Consider the following 21,139-nt stretch of genomic DNA (forward strand, 5'->3'; position numbering starts at 1 on the left):
AATGTGATTGTACCTAAACTCGGAACATCCTCGTTGCGGTCGGGCCGCTTTGCCCACTTGGGAGTGCACACCCGAACGTCTCCGCCTTGGGCGATTGGTATAACACTGAATCAAGAACTGGGTTCAACTCTAATACTAATTATAACCGGTATGATTCGTGGGAAAATGACCCAAAAACTTAAATAATTAGATAGACTTAATCAATTTTTTTTTTTTTTTTTTTTTTTTTTTTTTTACATCAAACACATACATAAATAAATAAATAGAAACAAAAAATAATAAAATAAAATAATATCCGTATATGTTTGTGTAGATGTCATAAAATTTGATTTGTTAGCGTATGATGACGTCATTATTTAGCAAAGGCATCGACACTACAAAATATAATACACGCACACCCAGTCATCAATGAGGGTCTCTCCACGCACAATCTTCACACACAACCATGATAAAGCAGAGCTCTCTGTTCTCTCTTCTTCTCCTCCTCACCATAATCCTCGCTCACCACGGCAAAACCCTCCGGTTAGCCGAAGCCGGAAAGCGACGAATCCACATCACCGACGAGCTCGACGACGTCGTTGACGACGAGGAGGACGAGGCGTGGAAGGAATGGGGCAAGAAATCCACTCCGTCCGACACGAAGTTCGATCCGCCGCCAACCGATTTCTCAAAGATGGACACGAAGGAGATTCAGGCCGAGATGATGAAGCGCCAATTCGGACCCGTTTTTGGATTTGCTAAACTTCGATTAGGCGTTCGACGCACTCCGGTATGGTTGTGTGAATTGGGTTTGTTTGTTGAAAGCTGATTACCTAGGGTTTGTTGATTTGACAAACTAAATTTGAATTAATCTATTTGGGTAGCTATTATTTGTGCAATTTGATGAAATGATGCAATGCTGCGTTTTTGGAAACTCAATCAGCAAATACTAAGCAGATCACGAGCTTCATGACTGATTTAGGTTTTGTTTGTTGAAATTTGATTAGCTGGGGTTTTCTGATTTGCTAAATTAAATTTGGTCTGAACTATCTGGGTTGCTATTATTTGTGCAATTTGGTGAATGATTTTATTATCTGGGTGAATGATGCAATTTGCATGTTTGGATACTATCAATCAGTAAACACTTAGCAGATCACGAGCTTCATGACTGATTTAGGGTTGGTTTGTTGGAATTTGATTAGCTAGGGTTTGTTGATTTGCTAAATTAAAATTGGTTTGATCTATTTGGATTTTTATTATTTGTGCAATTTGGTGAAAGTGATGCAATGCTGCATGTTTGGAAACTTAATCGGTAAACACTAAACAGATCATGAGCTTCATGACTGATTTGTCTTTGTTTAATAGTATAATTGAAGTTTTGGATTTGCATCTGTGTTCACAATTTTATTTTATTTTTTATTTTTCCTGATTATTATGGTGCTGGATTATGCTGGCTAGTCAAATACAATTGCAATAGTTTGGATTAAATAGAGTTACTTGGTTAAATTGAAGTTCAAATCTTTGAATTTTCTATATGTATGTAAGTACTCTGATCAGAAATTTTTTGGCTATAGATGAACATACATGCCTGTGCAAATATACACACACATACTTGTATATAAAGTATAATTGGCTGTAATTAGGGCACTTTGAAGTGATCCTTCTCCCCCATTTGAGGAAAAGAGAAGGAATGTTGCATTTTTTAACTAGTTCCACAGATTCAAAACTCATTTTTCATATACAAACACTCATATACATATTGCATATAAGTCATTTCATTTTCTTTAATTCTCCAAGTAAACTTTACTCTTGCTAGTCTATGACGTGCCATGTTTGTAGAATTTTTGTGGTGAAGAATCAAAGTTGTACTCTCTCTCTCTGAAGAAAGAACATGTTATTGAAGTGTAATGGATTTTTGCCACCAAAATTTTCAGGATATGGTATCTGAAATTGCTAAGAAATGGACAAAACTTTCAAAAACAGGAGGTATTGAGGTAAAGTTCATGCGTGTTGATCTGAGCACAATCATGTTCACAATGGAAAAAGGCCAAGATTCTTCAGAGGTACGTTTTAATTCTTGAAATATAAAGATTTTTTAAGCAATTGAGCATTTCTATTGCATGAGGTATTGCAATCAATTACTGTGCCTTTATTCTTTTGAACCATAAATTATTTTTAAAGAACACAAGAACACATGTTCATTAATTATATTGAATTTCAGTGAAAAAGCATTAAACATTTGAATCTTCACATATATGTACAACATGTCTTGATTTAGATAATGACTTTATTTTAGTTTAGATTGCTTTGAGTGCATGAATTGTAGATCATGTGTCCAAAATTCAAATGCTCTGACTGTTATTTAATTTTACATACTTCTCTTTTCTCAGTTGAAAGACTTTATATTGAACCAACCAGAGGCATACGAAATCAAGATAGGAGATCAAGCTTTTCGAAGACCAGGAGATCCTCCTTTAGATGAGATTCTTGAAAAGCTCTACCGTGATAAAAACGAAGCAGATAATGCTAGCCCGGAGGAGAATGGAAGACATCAGAAAGATGAATTATAGTTCACTGGAAATGCTTTTTAATATGCTAACCAAAAGCTTGCTCCTTTATCGATGTGCAGTTCATTTATCCTAACATCTATTTTAACTTTTATTATTAGTCTTTCTTTTTTTAAATCTTTCCCCATTTCTTGTTAACCAATAATCCTTTTGATTTTTTATATATCTGGAAATCTTTTTTGAAGCTATGATTCCATCCTGTTTGTAGAATTGTTAATGAAAATGCAAATTTAATTTTTGTGTTGCCCAGTGTATTTACTGTTTGAGCAAAACACATCTTGCACTTATGCACAAGTGAATCAACAAATCATGCACGATGTCTTTATTCTCTTCTGTTGCAACACTTTCAATGTTTTTCACCAACCATCCACTGAATCCTTCACGCGATTTTGGCATGTCTTATTTCTTACCCTTTCATTCCAATGAAAGGGGGCCATTGAGCAAAGTAACTAAAACGTTTTACCTACGCCTGTGTAATTTCTTATTTAATTATAATTTTCTATTATGTTATTCTTAAAATTAGTTTTATGGGTAATTACTTTGTCCTATAAATTATCATTTTCTATTTTGTTATTCAAAAAATATTATTATAATTTATTATTATATATATATATATATTTTTATCAAACACAAAAGTTGAGATATTGGAAGGCGTTAAAATATCAAATTTCCTGGCATATCTCATTGTTTGATCATCATCAGTTTGTACTTTGAAATTGAACAAATCTATAAAACGTCATCAGTCTGTACCAGATTCCTTTGAGAGTGAACGGATCTATAAATCTTCAGTCTGCAACTTTTTAGAGGTTTATACATATTGATATTGAGATTGTTCAAATGGATAATAACTTGTAATATAAAAACTTAGCAAATTAATTCATAATTATTTTGAAAGTTCTGTAACTTTCCAAATAACATGGAACATTATCCTCACTGATCAAATCAACCCTTGTCATGAAAGATTTGTCATTTGTGTAAGGGTGTAACTGTAACTATGAAGAATTTGTTTATTTTAGCTTCTGACTAAAGTCGGAGAGTTCAAGAAGGTGAATTCTGGAAATGCTAGCTGCCTCCGCTCTCTCTTTCTGGGTGTTATATCCCCAGTCTCCTGTTCCAGTTAAACGCAGCTTAGCAAAAATGAAGAGGTCTAAAAGGAAATAGAGTATAGTGATACAGATTTAGCAGATTAACAAAGAATTTAACAAATCACCAAGATACAGGTTCCACCCATCCAATTCAGGTTCTTTGATGACGTTTTTCAGAGTTGCAAGTCGATCTTCCACAAAGCTGGTAAAATTAAGGAGTTAATTTTTTGCTTTTATTTTTAAATTTCCAAAAGAAGACTGATGATCAGCATGTAAGTGCTGATGTACATGAAGACAAACTTATTTAATACATGCATATACAACCGCAAATAGTTGGAAAAAGGCTTTGTTTGCTGCTGTTGTTGCGTTCATCATATATATATATAAGACCAGCGAAGAATCTTACTGTAGTGTGAGGCCCTGGTTTTCTGGTTTCTTTTGAAGCTGCTTCAGCACTTCTACCTTGGGACTAATGGGAATTTCAAACATCAAGACAATTCATGTTATGGTGAACAAAGTACAGGCAGAGGTCTTAAGTAGCTAGACACAATTATTTTTGCTTTTCCTATCACCATGTAGTTAAAATTACTCACCCAGGTGCGAGTTTCATCTAGGGAAAAAAATTTACTCACCCAGTTCCTAGACCATAGATTCTTTCAGGCGGTATAGTTACTCCTGCAAGCTCTCGCAGTAACGCATCTGCAAAGCGGCTCTGAAATGGGCAAATGGGAGGAGAGGAAGAAACAAATGTATGGCATTCAGGGAACATTGCAAAAGGCACATCCGTTATGTATAGACACATTGAAAAGATACGTTGTAAAAACTATAAAGAAACAAGTTTGGTTTTTTCTAACAAGGATCATTTTAGAATGATTAAGATATCCTCTTTCTTATATTACATATACATTTTTCTTTTTACAAGAAGAGAAAATGTTCCACTGCATAGATGGTGTTTCCAATTATCATTGTTTTCTTTAAACATAAACATACCTGTTTTGTGGTGACAATATATACCCTTGAGCTAGCAAATTTTAGAGCATCGGGAACACCTGGATAAAATCTGCAGCAGAAACATTCCTGATTAAGAATTGGATTCCCATTTTTTTTCTACAGCATACATGGAAGCCTCATAAACATTTTAGAGAAACTAGAGTTAAAACTTGTGTTCATGATAACTGATGTGGATTACACTTTTAACTTTTTAAGGTATGCTTATATTTTGTTACGGAACCAGCAAGCTCGAATGAGGTTGAGCATGTCAACATCACCCCAAAATACACACACACACACACACACATATATATCAAAAAATAGTTTTCATCATGTGGATCAATTCATTTGATACCAGTTGATGCTTGACACTAACACATTAATAGATAGCATCAGCCAACCTAAAATATCTTACTGTTCGACTTGTTTTGAGCTACCTTACTTACATATAGAAAGCATATGGTGATAATGTGTATTTATGTTCACTACAAGCAATGTAAGGAATATCCGCACAGCTACATTGAAGTAAACATACACATGAATAACTCAGGAAGCCATACATAATAAAATTGCACATTATTGGAAGCAAATATAACAGACTTGAAATTGATGCAAAAGATTCAATTTAAAAGAATTAAAACAGTCATTGCTCACAAAAACCGGATTTGCTTTTCAGCAAACTGAATCTTTTAATTTTTTAAACAGACTGTTCTAAATGTAAACCGCCAAACAGCAACGGGAAATCAAGCACACAAGCAGGCAGTAGGACACTGACATTTCAACAACATTCTTTCATTATAAACAAACATGAAGTAATACTGAAGCAACATATAATAACTATGAATTCTATGAGGCTATAAATTATAATTATGCGAAATAATCAATGTCTAACAACTCTAATTTGTTTTATTAATAGTTTAATGAGATTGCTTTGATGGATAAATGTCTTCCACCTGTCCAATAGACTGCACATGTTATATTTATTTTGTATGCGATAAATGTATACGATATTACAGATTATCTATGATATAAAGTAAATACAAGACAAGTTTTAAATCACAGAATTAAATAAATTATTGTTACGGCGATGTCAGTCGGCCCAACAACTCTTACTGTTAAATGCCGAATTACAAGTCTAAACTCAACGGGCCTAAATAACCCATGACCTATAACTTCCAGGAACTATATTTTTATCTATTAGCTCCAAAATTTATATGTTGATTTTGTTTTCAACCAGTTATGTAATTAGTAATTACTGGTGGAGGTAATGTAATTGGAAGTAAAGCTTGGTATATTTGTTGATGTCGTGATGGGAATTGACACGAGCATGGCAGCGGAAATTAGTAGATTGACCATTTTGGGAAAGAAATAGGAAATGAGGGTGACTCTAAAAGAGGGTATGCGTGGCATGAACTGCTTTGAGTCACCAAATAATATTGGTGATCTCCAAGAAGGCACAACGTGATTGCTGCAAGAAAAATCTCATCAGTCATAGGAACCAGGCACTCAATTAACATGGAATGATCAAGAAGAAAGGGAGGGATTTGTTCCATTCTTGTAAACAAACCATCTGGCTAGAGGAGGTTATATGCTTGAAAAGATTAGCTTGTGTATTTAGTTGGAGTATCATGCATTTGAGACCATCTCAATAGGCATGGTCCAGATAAGTTACCTATTTGCACCAATCCAAGTAGCCAAGTCTTTCTCTATCCATTCGTCTCTGACCTTTCCGAAAAGATCTACTAAAGCATCCCTATTCTCATCCCATGCTTCCATAATTAAAGGTTTTATCTTGGACCAGCTCTCCAGAATTCCCTCAACAGTGAGTCCCTCTGCAACCTTGCACATTAAACCATGATCATCAGGTCCAGACTGTTTTCTTCAAAAGGGAATAATAAATGTAATTTTTCCTTTCTTGTGGGACTAAGAACAAGATCATAGCACAGAAAGGGAGCTATGGACATAATTCCAGCCTTTTACATCCTACTGATTAGCACAAATTAAAATTCATCTGAACATATACCCACCGAGGACTTGCGGATAGGAGGAATTCTCAACTCCAGCAGCAACCTCACAAGTAATAAATTTTCATATCCAGTCTCTACCACAGGTCGCACCTGCCACAGTTTCAGAAGTTGAGTACTTTCACTATAGCCTACTCATTGGAAAATTTTCATGTTTCAGCATAACGAATCTTAGTTTGTCCAGTGCTTTTATATATGAAATCTTCTCAAAACAAATAATTTCATGTTAATATAAACTCTATTACATGATGTGGCATATAATGATTCGGTTCCAAATTGTTCTCTCTATCTTGTTGGTTTCTGTATACACAAGATAGAGAAACCAACATGGAAATTTTATTGGTAAGCTAATGTAAATCCATTTCGATAGTAATTCGACTTCGTCATGGCAATAACTTGAACCTTTGTGTTCAATATCACCTGAAATGATCATATCATGGAAAATGAGAAAAGGGAGGGAGAGGGGAAGGGGGTAGTTCTAGATGGCACGGTCTATAACACTTTATAGTTTATAGCCAAGTTGGACTAATATTTTAATAAGGTATGTACATAACAGCAGATAGATGCCTTGCAGGGTAAATTTTACTAAAGAAATGCTCCGATTAAGTAAAAGATTTTAGCATTAAGAAAATGGTTAAGGACAATAAAACAGGAAAGTTATTAAGCTAAAGAGTACCAGTATGAGCACATTAAGAAAGTTATAGAAACCTAGTAGCAGTGAATCACTGTTGCTTGATACTGAAAAGGCAACACTATCTCAAGATTAAATCATAATCAGTCAAAAAGATAAAAGAGTAAAATTGAAAATTCTTATAGTTCAGACATGAAGTTGCTATGCACTTAATTTCTCATTGAGCAGGTTTTTGTCAAGGTATACCTCAAAGCCAATAGTGATAGACTTAATATCCTATTCATCATACTCGTAAACTTCGAGCTTAACTTCGTTCCTCAAAATTTGTGCATCTACACTCATTCATGAATATATGAGCTGTGCATTGTTCCTCACATTGGCCCATCATGAATGAATCTTTCATGATACAGATCTTCACTTTCAACCTAAACTAAAAATAGAAAATTACCTCTCGTATTAGTTTCAAAACCCGTCATTGCCATAGCATCTATGACATACTCGAGATGAATTGGCGAAGAGCTATTCTCTCATAAATTTATAGATTCTGATTTGAATTCCTTTAAATTGGTTTAAGAGCTTAGTATCATTTATGCTGTAGACAATTCTAGTTATAGCATGATGTAATAGATACAAACTGAGATATTAACAATCTCCAGTGATTGCAATAACAAACAGACTAAGCAAATTTTATAAGCAGCATCAGATAAAATAATGCATACAAGTTAAATAAAAATACTCACTAATTGCTACTACAACCCGTATCTGTGCGGATGATTAGCTTTCTGTTCCCTTTTTAAATGTTAAGACATCAAATTTCATGGTCTATTTTCAAAATTTTTATTTTCCCATTCTAAATTTACAGTACTTTCCAGGAAAACAAACATAATGCTTTATTATGCAAGAATTGGCTCAACATTTTAGCTAAATTAATTTGTAGTTGCTTGAAATAAATGTGTAATGTTGGCAAGAGCTTACTATGTACATCTGATCAACAATCCAATCCTCCATGGCCGAATCCACACTGTCGAATAGACCAGGCCATCTCACCTTCGCAGCCTACAGTAGGCATTTGGAAGAAAGTAATCAGAAAAAAAAAATTACTTCTTACGATATGAATACATATATATTTATACAGACACACAAGTGTAGAAGAAGAATATATATATATATATATATATATGACGACCTTCACAGCAGATAGGGAGCTCTCTCCACAGCTATCACAAATCACTCCATCGAAGTCCAAAGCGTAGAGATCCCCCATCTCTCTCTCTCTCTCTCTCTCTCTCTAGTTCTCTCTGCAGATAATCGTTGAATATCCCCACCCCATTCGATCTGTGACCAACTTAGAACACGACACGTGTAACGCCGGCTAATACGAGTATATATTTATTTTACTTATGTATTTACTTTTACACTCTTCATTTTTCTTTTCTTTTTACTACGTAATATATATAATTTTTTAATTCCTAACCCAACTTAAATATTTGGACTATTATAACTAACTCATTTTTTCCTATTTGAATTCTCAAAATGGACCCTTTGTTGATGTTTTTGTTGTTTTCTTTTTGAGTTTCACAACCTATGGGTAGAAAATCTAAAATCCAAATTAGATGGACAATTTTTGTATCTTAGAAAATCAAACAGTATATGAAATTCTTTGGTATATTTCAAACTAGAATTCTTATTTCGAATTATGTAATAATATGAGATGGTTCACGGAATTAAATGTTTATTAAATTTTCCAAAAGTTTTGTGTCGGATTTACAGTATGAACTTTCTATTTGTACGCAACTTATTCGAAAATTTAAAAATTGCAATGCTTCAGTGAACATTAGTTTAAGTTAAACCCAATATATATTTTGCTAAACTTGGAATAATCTGACTTCTCTTATTCTCATGAATATGTCGATGATCGAATGTCTAGTGAAACTTTACCTAATTTTTCCTATTTTATTAAACCAACACCTCATTTTTATGCTATTATTATTTTTATGTGTCTTTCCCTTATGTTTTCCTCAACTCATCCATAAATTTTCCGTCACTTTCCTAAGAAAAATGGACATTCAACGGTTACAAGAACGAGGCCAAGCAAAGAAGCATCTCACTGGTAAACAAAATAAGCAAAGCACAAGCCTGACTTGGTGGAGTTGGTAGAGCACCATGTTCCAAGTTTGCATCTGTCCAATCTCATTCTTGACTTAAAATATTATTTATATTGTGGGATTGAAATAAATAATCGAGAGTTTACTTGATAGGCACAAATCCGTAGGTAAATAGTTGCAAATATTCTCACACCTTAAAATAATAATAAATAAATAAAATAAGCAAAGCACAAGAACTACGGAAGGTATTATTGACATGGGCCTCCTTACTCCTTCCTGGAGATACCTCTAGCAATTATTAATGTTGCTTTTACTTTTATGAACATGAAAAGACTCACGTAGCTGCTTTCTTTTGTTTTGTCCAACTGAAATTTATAGTACATCATCTACATGGGGACATAGGCCTAGGGACTAGATTAAAAGTACAAAAACATAATTGAACACTTTAATTATAGTTGACATTAGAATCCAAATTTTCAACCTTTAAACTGTGTAAATATTTTTTACAACCCTCATGCTGTGTCTGTTATTTGAAGGTTTAATTCATCTAATCTTGGTGATAAAAGTTTAAATATTGTGTCAAAGAATCAAGATGGAATTCTAATATCTGCAGTAGTGGCCGGTGATAGGGGGTCTTTTAGGACGAAATGTAAATTCTTGACATTTTGAATGCAATTCTCATTAAATAGGAAAATACGAGGGTTAAAGTGATTAGTATGATTTGTAGGTGATTGCAAATATATTAGGAGAGTTTAAAATGATTAACACGTATTAAGAAATTATTAGATTATTCTGAATTATTGACACTTAGTGAATCAATTCAATTCGAGATTCCACAAGAGTGATAAAAAGTTTAAATGTTTATTTTTTTTGAATGGTGATGAAAGTTTAAATATTGTGTCAAAGAATCAAGATGGAATTCTAATATCTGCAGGAGCGGCCATTGACAGGGGTCTTTTAAGACGAAATGCAAATTCTTGACGTTTTGAATTGCTGCTATTCGTAGGAAAATAAGAGAATTAAAGTGATTGGTATGATTTGCAGGTGATTACATATATTTGAACTTTGTAAATCATTTCGAGAGTTCAAAATAATTAACACGTATCAAGAAATTATTAAATTATCTTCAACTATTAATACTTGGTAGAACAATTCAATTCGAGGGTCCACAAAAGTGTATTAATATATTACAAAGAAATTTCAACAACAATATGGATTGAATTGATCCACCAAATATCAAATGGTCTAAAACCATCTAATAATTTCTCGCCCACATTTTTTGTTGTCTAGTCTAGCCAACTAACCAAAAAAGAAAGAAAGAAAAGAAATACAACAATAACCTTAAAAATGTATAACCTTAAAAATTGAAATGGTGTATGATATACACATTTACATACACAAAAATAAGAAGACGTACAATTAGTATACATATCATTTTTGAGAAGGTAATTTTGTGGTTTTAATTATTAAAAAATTCAAGCAGAGTGCAAGCTATGGAAAGTGAATCACACCAATTTTAATTAAACAAGATAATAACTTTTAAATTTAATAGAAACCAAGTCGAGAGATTTTTAATCCATTAATAGATAAGATTAAAATTAAAAATTTAATCTTATCTATCTATATAAGGATAAAAACATCAAATAATGACAAACAATCTGATTCATTTAAAGTGATATAAACAAAAAAAAAAAAAAAAAAAAGGTTATTATCTTATCCTATAATTACTTTTAGGCATACAACAGTAATTTTTATTTCACCCCACTGTGAGTGAGAAAATTCACCCTACGCCATTGGGTCCGAATGGCGTAACAGTAAATACTTCTCTCTCTATACACGCAACGTAGATCAAACTTACACTCAATACTCGACAACCCGGAATCACGACTGCCCACCGGATTGAAACGCAGATATTATCCACTAAACGACGCATTCAACCTGCCATAGCCGGTTTTACCGACGCGTCCAACGATCCATCTTACCGGTCATCCCGGTTGCTTTTATCTCTTCACCCAGAATCGAAGTATATAACGGACTCGTGTGTTCATTTCCCGAGGGGATTTCGTCAATCTCACCGGAGCTTCGTTATAGTCTCCGATCGATCTATCTATCTCTATCTCACTTCTGTAAGTAATCAAATCATTCATTAATCAATCATTTAATTGTTGATCAATTGAAAGATCTGATCATTTGTTTTTTTTTTTTTTTTTTTAATCAGTTGTCAATCGTCTTTTTTGGATTCAATCGAGGTACTTTATCTTGGTGTTCGGATGATCTCTGTTTTTTTTTTTTTTTTTTCATGTTTGATTTTGATCGATAGAATCTTTGACGTGCGTGTATATAGATAGTTGTGTGTATCGTTAGAGGTCGTTAGGGTTTGTTTTTGCTAGTTCTAGCTGAATCAGTCCATTATTTTGGTTGTGAATGAAAATTTTCATAGGTGTTGAATTACTTGAAGTTATCCAATTTTTTTTTTTATTTAAAAAGATTATTGCTTTCTCTTAATCACATATGCTAGTATCTGTTTGGTGACTGAGAAAAAGTAGAAAGGAAAGACTTTGAATGTGAAATCACAGCTTCGCCAATCGACTCAACTGAGTGGTTGTTGTGATTTGAAATGTAAAATTTGATGGTTCAAATATTTTTTTTTTCTTATTTCCCCTCTAACTTTTGAAAATCACACAAAGTATGTATGTATATTAATTTAAATATTACTCAACTTGTCCAGGTATTTACTTGAATCATTTGTTGCTTTGAATTGACTCGAAAATTTGAATTGCATGTGTCTATATATATTGGCAAAACTTGGGGAATTGCTTCCCTGTGGAAGTAGCCTTACGAAAGCCAAAGGAGAGTGACAAACAGAGGGGGAGGGGGAGGGGGAGGGGAGATTTTTATGCATTATAATTTTCCTACTTAACAATCTGGAGTTCTGGAAATTTTTACCCCAGCATATAAGTGCAAGAGTCTTGTGTATGAATTACTGGAATTTTTTTATTAAATAGATATATCAGTTTAATATGGTAAAACTTATTTAATTCTTCTTTATCATTATTTTTTTACTCTATCATAACTACTGTTCATTTTCTTTGGTGAATGTAAAATCTAGGAAACTTAAAATATCTGGTAGATGGCGGATAATGAGGAGGCAGAGCAAGCTACCTCCCGCGGAAATGAGTGGGAAGTTGTGTCGCTCACAGCATCAGCATATGCTGCTGCTCCTGGTCCAAAACACATTGAATTGAATGACAATGACAAGTCTAATACGGGGGGAGGGGGAGAAGATGAAGCGGAAACTTCACATGCAATGTTTATGTCGGGTCACTTTGTCTTTCCACCAAGTCAGCATGAGAATTTGCCTTTGGAGCCTGAAAATATGGAGGTCCATAATACAAAGGAAGTTGAAGATGTTGCTCCTGAAGTGGATGTTGCGGAGGGGGTAACATTGAATGCAAAGGATGAAGAAAACTGGAATGTTAAAGATTACACCATGCCAGAGGAGTTTCCTGGAATTCAGTTTTTTGACAAAAAGGGTAACAGGTTATCTATTCGCGGTACAGAGTTTGAGGAAGGGTCGACCCTGGAGGGGTTAAATTTGACTGATAAAGAGCAGAGTATTTATGATGCAGCCAAATTAAGTTCTTTTCACAGTGAAACGACCCTGAACAGGTCAACCACATATGATGAGAACGCGATGAGTTCTGAATTAATTGAACCTTCTGATCAAGGCTTAGATTCGGACATCTCGCAATTGGCAAAAAAACTTACAGAGGAAGATAAATATGATGAGTCTGAACTTCCTTGTGAAGCTTGGTGGAAGAGGCGAGCTACTTCTTTATATACTCATGCAAAAGAAGCAAATGCATTTTGGTCTATTTTTGTTGCTGCTGCTGTGATGGGCCTTGTAATTCTGGGGCAGCGATGGCAGCAAGAAAGGTGGCAGGTTTTGCAACTTAAGTGGCAGGTCAACATAAATGATGAGGTAATCTGCAGGATTTTATTTTATTTTATTTTTCTTTTCATGTGCCTTCTTCGAAATTAATTGAATAAATAACAAATCATTGAAGAAATCTTTCCGTGAAATTCCAGGCATGCTGTAGTCCCTGTAACAATTACTACTAGTGGTTTTAGGGTGTATTATCAAAATCACACACGCAGACATGCCCATGCACATTCTTTACATCTACTAGCGTGAGGAAGTTATGTTTGTGAATCATTAAATTACATGCACAATCAGCCTATATAATTACATGCACAATATGCCTTTCTGAAGAACATAATGGATGTTTTTTCTTCATTCATTTTGAACAATTCTATAATCTGTAACTAACATCAATCTTCTTAGTAACTGACATGATTTCTTGGGAGTTCTTGATTATAATCTTCAAGCGTATGGTGGATATAGAGGTGATACAGTGTAGGCTCGTAATGCATGTGATAGAACTTCTAATTTTAGAAAGTATTTTAAGGTTCAGAACTAAGCTTTTTAAGATTATTTTCTTTAAGGAGGAGCTCATTTATTTCAAAATTTCATTTTTTTTTTAATTGAATTTTCATACTTGAAATCCATTTAGTATTTAGAATCTCAACTATTTTTTCCCAAGTAACTTTAGGTGCTCCTCTATTCTCTGTCCCAGCATATGCTTACCAGGTGTGGTTACATTTGTTACGCATGGTGTCTAGTGATAAGTCTCTAAATAGCTCAAGTTTGGCATTAAGAATTGATAAGAAGCTCTGTTCTCCTCTGTGTGCCCAACAACACACACCTCCACCCCCCCCCCAACAATGTTTTCTCCTTGCCCCTTTCCCTGTCGATCTCTCTCTTATTGTCAAAGAGGCTTGGAAGACATATTTGCATCCTCTATTGAGAACCTTCTTCAACTTTTCCATTTTCCTTATATTTCTCTCTCTCCTTGTTCTTCTCTTTCTATTTTCTTAGTTGTAGAACGGCGATATGATAAATCTAAAAAAAAAAACGAACACAGACACGTCAAATAAACTAAGATATATTATTTTACATAAAAACTTAACTTCATACACATTTTAGGGGATGTCTCTACTTTTTCTTCTTCTCTCTCTCTCTGTCACTAATTTGGCTTCCATTTTGATATGAAAAGTGAGAACAGTGTTTTAGGCAAAAGAACAAATAGAAGATATGAATATGCTTTTATACTGTTGTGGGCATTTAAGCCTAATTTTTATTTTTTACATTTTTGCCCATTAGATTTTAAAATTTGAGTTAAGCCCTGTGGTTTTAAAATATTTACAAATTGACCCCACTGTGTCTTGAAACATGTCCCAACCGTGTCCTTGGGATATCCGGGCTGTGTCCTTGCCATGTCTGTTTCAGAAAAATAATAATTTAAAAATGTGGACATTTCTAGCCGTGTTGGACACGTGCCCGGCTGTGTCCCTGGCGTGTCGTGTTCGACGCTGCCACATCACCTTCAACTGTCTGTGCTTCCTAGATTACATCAAGAGGGCTTTAGGCCCTGTTTAGACTTAGTAATAGAAAAAGTATGTCAAGCATTCAAACTGTTTACAATCCTAGAAAAAAAAACAATTGAATCCTTCTCTTGCGTTCAGTTTATTTGTTTCAAAGCAGGAGTGCAATCCAGGTTAGGTCACTTCTCCACAGATACCATCTTGATAGGTATATAAATCTTCTGTTTCCCTTTATTGACTGTTTCCAATCTATGGTGTTTTCACCATATTTATGAGCTTGATTCAGCCAATCTGATGTAAACAAAGATTTTGAAACTATGAAGAAGAATGATGCTGCCAAGTTTGCATCTGTTGTGTTTGACTGAAATATATATATCTATATATATATATATATATATATATGTATATATGTTTTATAAGTATGTTGCTAGCGGCATATTGTGTGAAGCCATTGATCTGACAAGGATTGCTCCACTAATAATTTGGTGCCATCAGATTGAGTTTGGACATATTTGAAAGCAGGTGTCCAGAAAAGAACTTGCTGTCCCACCCTGCAAGGCACCTGCCTTACCATGCCCCTTGTTTGTTGGTGCAGGACAGGTTTGGGAAGTGGTTTTTCCCTTCTGTGGTGGGGGTATTCTGTCCCGTAGCCAACCCCATAACCATTCCTAGTTTGAACTCCGTTGATTTGAACCATCTGCACTATATATCCATTTGGGGTTTCCTTTATTTAGTTTGGATGAATGACGATCTCCTGTGAGTCACGTTGATTCATCCATCTTTGGGCTAAAACAGATTATTTGTTGCAGACATTTGCATCACGAATATCTAATCTTATTATTAAACTATAATTTTACATACTCCTGCACACTCCTGCACACTCCTGCACATTGTGCTCTCTCCATCCCTCTCTCATGGAGCCCCCATACTCCTCTGAACACAAATCTGTAGAGCAAGCAAAACCATAAAATATAACACGCATAGCAAAATGATTTAAGAAAAACATTGCATTAAAGAAGAAAGAATAAAAGGGAAGTAAAGAGCAGAATAGACAGAACCAATAGTTGAGGACATTTAGTAGAGACATTTGTTCAATTGACAATTTGTTTGTGTGTGTTTGTGAGAGGTCGTATGAGAAGAGGCATGAATGAGCACCCGTCAAGCCAGTCAGTCATTTGATCCACTTTGAATATTGCTCTGGCAACAATTTAAGATATTGACACTCAATTCAAATGAAAAGGACTTTTCTCAACTCTTGATTGTTGAGATTGAACTTTCTAAGCAAGAAAAGCTAAAGCTGTTGAAGACACAAACACGCTCTTTCCTCAAGTTTGATCACACGGCGGAGACACGATCAAGTGGGGTGGGAAGCTTTTGTATTCCCTATCCAGCCATCCGAAAATGGCCTTAGGATTATTAGCACTTGGTTTCTACCTCATTATATATTTCTTTCTATATATTGGTATGTACTTTGTTACTGAGTATTGCATTATATGTGGATAATGATGATGATGTTTTGGTTAATTGGTGTTCTATTATATGTGCCCTGTTTTTTCCTCTTCCATTGCTGTTCAGTGATCACAACATTTTCTTCTTAACAATGCTGACAGAAAATTGGCAAGATGTTGGGTCCCATATCTCGATTCAAAGATGTGATTGTGGGTGGCAGTCGACGGGGTACTTTTGTCAGGAGCAGCTCCTCCACTGAGCATTAAGATGATGACGAAAAGAGAGACAGAGAGAGAGATGTGCTAGTTTGCTTTTAAGCGTGATTAACCTATTTTTCTTATTATTAAGCTACGGAGTTTCATGTTAATATGTGGTTATTACTATGCTGATGCTATTATTTTGTTTGTGGATGTCTCGAAATTCCTTGTTAGTGTGTGGAGGGTTAAACCCTCCCTTACAAGATTAAAAATTGTGCATGGAATGACCTTTTCAAATAGTAACTTATATTTTCAAAACTATGGTCGTGAGAATTGTGACATTTGCATATCAAGGAAAATGCAGCTGATTGCTGGAAAATATGGCAGTGTTTTATTGCTTTAACATATAGTTATGGTGGCTGAGCTGTTCTTTAGTTACATGCAATTGGAAAATACAGCTGATTGCTGGAAAATATGGCTGTGTTTTATTACTTCCAACATGTAGTTATGGTGGCTGAGCAGTTCTTAGGTACCATGCAATTGGAAAATATGGCAGTGTTTTTTTGCTTAGACCATGCAATTGGGATCAATCTAAGTGTGTTCAAATTATATATATTTATATATATATAGAACCCTTACGAGTTAAGACAAAGAGGTCTTCTTTTATGGAACTGTTACATGTACAGATTGATTGTAGTCCCTCCGGCCTAAAATTTTTGTTACTCCCTCCATCCTTAGAGTTCTTATCCTCTTTCTAATTTGAGATGTCTTAGAATATGGATATGCTAATTTTTATGACATTCCCAAAACTACTTGATTAAATCCGAACTAGTTAGGAAGTATTCTTTTTGTCTTTTAAGAATCATTGAAAAAATCACTTTACTATTCTAAAATAACATTCCCAAACAACTTGATTAAATCAGTGTATTAACTACTACTGCTAAAAACAAAAACAAAAAACAAAAAAGGTTGGATACTCGGAACACCCAAGAATTTTGGGTTCCGTGGAACTCTAATTACTCCCTCTATGTAAAAGTCATATTAAATCAACAAACTGTACTTCTGTTAAGTCAACAAATTAGAAATATCAGGTAAAATAACTTGTGGCAAGATTTTTTACATATACACGTCACCAGGAATTCAGGATTCCTAGTAAATCAACAAAATTAGAAAGTACTGAGAAATCAAGAACTCAATTATTCTTGCGTATCAAAAGCCAGGTCTTCTGCTACTGCTTGCACCATTCTCCTCTGCCGGTGGAGGAGGAGGAGGAAGTGGAGGATCGGCCACTTTAACGAGAGCGAAGCAAAGATCAAAACCAACTCGGAATGACCAAACTTGGACAACCACATCTTCACAAAACTTGTTCTTATCAACAATTTGTATCCAAGGGGTTGCCAATACATACATTGAGCTACCTTTGCTAGTTCTCTTGGGCATGTCCCACATCCTCAACCCTATCATAAATTGCTCAAGTTCTGGATCAATCAACAAACACTGTATTACGGTACAGTGGTCATATTTGTCTCGCGTCTCCAAGAAGGCTGCCTCATCTCCTCTCAGAAACTCCTTCTTCCTAATTTTATTGATCGGCATCGACAAACGATTGTGACTGAGGCTACAATCGGTTGCAAACAAGGCCTTCTGTATGACCAGAATTATCTCGGTACCATGCAACTCATTAGTGATGAAATTCTTCATTCCCAATGGCATGTTCGGTGGTGGTTCCGGACCATGCCATTTTTTCTTTTGCTTTTCCTTCTTCTTCTCCTCCTTCTTTTCCTTCTTATCCTTCTTATTAGCATTCTTCTTTTTGATGGTCTTGGATTTTTGATTTGTTGCCAATCTTGGATCAGTGTCAATAATGTGATCGGGATGGACATAGGGATTATCAATCATGGGCTTCTTGAGAGGTTTTTCTTTCAACAATCTTTGTTGACGTTGCGAAGAAGAACAAGATCGTTGAAGCATCATGGCTGCTTTTTCTCTGTCATATTTCCGACTCGCAGCTTTAGTGACTTCTAACAAATAATCCCAATCACTCCAACTCTTATTTGGCTTACTATCAGCCACATCTTTAAGACTCATATCGCTCAAGAACTTCTTCTCCTCCATTAAGGGTTTCAGGTTTATTTAGAGAGAGAAGGTTGGGCTATGGTTTGCCGACGGAATATTAGTAGTCTTACTCACTGTTTCGATTGTTGCAGTTGTTAGATATGGAAATCTGACGTCGTTGACAAGCAGCAATGGGCGGGCCAAAGATTTTGAGAGCGAAGGATGTTGAGGTTCTCTCTATATTTATAGAGAGGGAGATAGAAGGGGCAAGAGTTTGCTTGCGTCGCAAGTCTATCCTTCTAAGGAATTAAAGGGTTGATGAAAGTTTCCATATAGGAGTAGAATTTTAATTAAAGGCACTATTTTGGTATCTTAAGTGGTTTGGGTTTTCTCTGAAATTTCCTGAGTGTCAAGTGGTTAATTTGCTAAACTGATTCAAAAATAAATAAATAAATAAAAATAAAATTATTGGTTTAAAAATATATTTTTCGGATTTCAATTGTGATTTGATCAGGAGAGGGGTTTAGGTAGACATTAGCGTAATTTACATTCACAATTTTGGCTTTCGCATAGTTGCATATATGGGTTCTATCTTTGCTTCTTTTGGGCTATACTTGTCTAATAAAATTTGGACAAATGTAAACAAAATATATTTTTTGGATTTCAACTCTGATTTCTAGTACTGTTGAGGAGTAGAATTTTAAAATTTTACGTGAATATAAAAAATGTATGCAAAAGTTGTCTTTTTCTATTATTAAAAGTTTATAATTAAAACATGTAGTTAAGAATATACCATTAGAGACTAAAAAAGAAAAAAGCTTGATTAGTATACGTTTTATTGTCTTATTTTAGTTAGATTAATGCACACATATATAAATACAATTTCATGCTCTTATAGTTGTAGTTATAGTTGGTTGAGGAGTGCTAATTACAGTCACGCAAGCGACTGTCCAGTGGCAGTTAAAGATTGGTTAGTTTTAAATACATTAATTATTTTGAGTTTCTATTTTTATAAACTCTACTAACATTACCTTTTAGACAAAAATACCCTTTTAAATGCCTTTCTTCTCATCTCCTTTTTTAATCGATTCATATAGAGATGTGTACATATGTATGTATATATATAATAATAATAATAACTAATGTGATGTGAATGGATGCTGAAAAAGGAAAAAAAAAAAAAAGTTAAATAGGATAATCCATTCACAAGAAATGGATTCTAAGAAAAAAAAAAGAAAAAAATCCGAAAAAAGAACAAGATAAATTATGAGATTTAAAAAAGATATATACAAAATTAGTTTTATATACGTATATATTTCTTTTTTGGTGAATGAATTATTTCCTTTTCTTTTATTTCATTTTTTTTCTTAAAATCCATTTATACATTAAAAATAAAAAAAATAAAAACAAAAAGAAACACACATATATATATAGGAAAAAACAAAAAAGGAAGAAATATATAATTGATTTTTTTTTTTTTTCATCCATCTCTTGTGAATGAATTATCCTATCTATATATATATATTTTTTTTCAGAATACATTTACATAAGAGAAGAAGAAAGGAAGAAATATTAGATAATTTAAAAGGATATTTTTGTCTAAAAAATAATATTAGTAGAGTCCCATAAAAATAGAAACTCAAAAAACTCAAAGTAGTTAATATATTTAAAACTAACCAATTCTAACTGACTGCGACTGTGAATGGATATTATCATTTTATTTTTTATTTTTTATTTTTATGTTGTATCACTTTTTATGTTTGACTTTATTTAATACTTGACTTTGAAGAGCGGATTGAATTTATTTTTCCATTAGTAAATCGTTTATGAAATTTTCTAGAAGCTTGATTAGTATATGTTTATGTAATGCTTATTTATTGGAAGGAAAAGGGAAGAAAATGAATGAATTGAAGGGTTAGAATAAGGAAAATTTTAGACATCACCTTTTGTTTTTCATAATTGACATAATTAACTTTTCTTCTGTGAGAGAGAGAGAGAGTGAGAGAGAGAAACCCTTACTCAAATTTCATTTTGAGAGCGAATTTCTTTTTTTTGAATGGTTCTTAGACTTGCTTTTAGAAGTTGCCTTTTGAAAGTTGTCGGCAGTAACAATTCTAGAATGAGTAGACTCACACTGAATACTTGCAGATTTTGGTTAAACACAATTTGTGTGGTGTCTATATATATATATATATATCTTGAAACTATGTATAATTAATCATGTAGAGAATTGAAAAATATGTAAATAATTCTTATGTGTTGTTATGAAATTATAAGTCTAAAATTTAGGATTATGTTTGTATCTTTTCTACATAATTGGGACTTAGGATTATGGATGATTACTTAAAAAATTAAAGGCGCCTATAAACAAAATTAGCCATGAAGATTTGTCTGATGCACGTGTAGAGGAAGACTATTTTAATAGATTACCATCTTTATAATTTTGGAAATAAAATATTAAGAGAGAAACTAACCTAAAAAAGATGAGCGAGTGACATGGATAGAGAAATAATCTTTTATTATTTTGGAAACAAAAATATTGAGAGAGAAACTAACCTAAAAAAGAGGAGAGAGTGATATGGGTGGAGAACTACGACAATGTATTTACCATT

At 33.8% G+C, this 21,139-nt stretch overlaps 4 protein-coding genes across 6 annotated transcripts; 2 read left to right on the plus strand and 2 right to left on the minus strand.

Annotated features, from left to right (window-relative positions):
• The first annotated feature begins 395 nt into the window (after positions 1-395).
• Positions 396-2,790, plus strand: LOC132298988 (uncharacterized). Its single transcript, XM_059795399.1, has 3 exons — positions 396-769; positions 1,914-2,042; positions 2,370-2,790. The coding sequence occupies exons 1-3, from the start codon at positions 446-448 to the stop codon at positions 2,547-2,549; spliced, it is 633 nt and encodes a 210-aa protein (XP_059651382.1). The 5' UTR covers positions 396-445; the 3' UTR covers positions 2,550-2,790.
• A 594-nt stretch (positions 2,791-3,384) lies between these two features.
• On the minus strand, positions 3,385-8,617 carry LOC132298989 (uncharacterized). Of its 2 annotated transcripts, XM_059795400.1 has the most exons (9): positions 8,463-8,617; positions 8,252-8,332; positions 6,649-6,738; positions 6,294-6,460; positions 4,622-4,691; positions 4,264-4,343; positions 4,038-4,100; positions 3,757-3,833; positions 3,385-3,654 (listed from the first exon to the last, which is right to left on the minus strand). In XM_059795400.1, exons 1-9 carry the CDS (start codon positions 8,538-8,540, stop codon positions 3,554-3,556), a joined length of 807 nt encoding a protein of 268 aa, XP_059651383.1. In that variant the 5' UTR covers positions 8,541-8,617; the 3' UTR covers positions 3,385-3,553. The 2 variants fall into 2 exon arrangements, with proteins under 2 accessions (XP_059651383.1, XP_059651384.1); XM_059795401.1 differs by lacking the exon at positions 4,038-4,100.
• Positions 8,618-11,400: 2,783 nt separating this feature from the next.
• On the plus strand, positions 11,401-16,679 carry LOC132298991 (ATG8-interacting protein 1). 2 transcript variants are annotated; one of them, XM_059795402.1, is made up of 4 exons: positions 11,401-11,507; positions 11,600-11,630; positions 12,491-13,363; positions 16,437-16,679. In XM_059795402.1, exons 3-4 carry the CDS (start codon positions 12,512-12,514, stop codon positions 16,539-16,541), a joined length of 957 nt encoding a protein of 318 aa, XP_059651385.1. In that variant the 5' UTR covers positions 11,401-11,507; positions 11,600-11,630; positions 12,491-12,511; the 3' UTR covers positions 16,542-16,679. The 2 variants fall into 2 exon arrangements, with proteins under 2 accessions (XP_059651385.1, XP_059651386.1); XM_059795403.1 differs by lacking the exon at positions 11,600-11,630 and having other exon boundaries at positions 11,419-11,507.
• Positions 16,680-17,681: 1,002 nt separating this feature from the next.
• On the minus strand, positions 17,682-18,587 carry LOC132300929 (B3 domain-containing protein At3g25182-like). The gene has a single exon (XM_059798237.1). It carries the CDS (start codon positions 18,585-18,587, stop codon positions 17,682-17,684), a length of 906 nt encoding a protein of 301 aa, XP_059654220.1.
• Between the last annotated feature and the right edge of the window lie 2,552 nt (positions 18,588-21,139).

The sequence above is a fragment of the Cornus florida genome, unplaced genomic scaffold (assembly GCF_030987335.1).
Source record: "Cornus florida cultivar Cherokee Brave unplaced genomic scaffold, ASM3098733v1 CherokeeBrave_3.0.0_Hap2_Chr03, whole genome shotgun sequence".
Taxonomy (NCBI): domain Eukaryota; kingdom Viridiplantae; phylum Streptophyta; class Magnoliopsida; order Cornales; family Cornaceae; genus Cornus; species Cornus florida.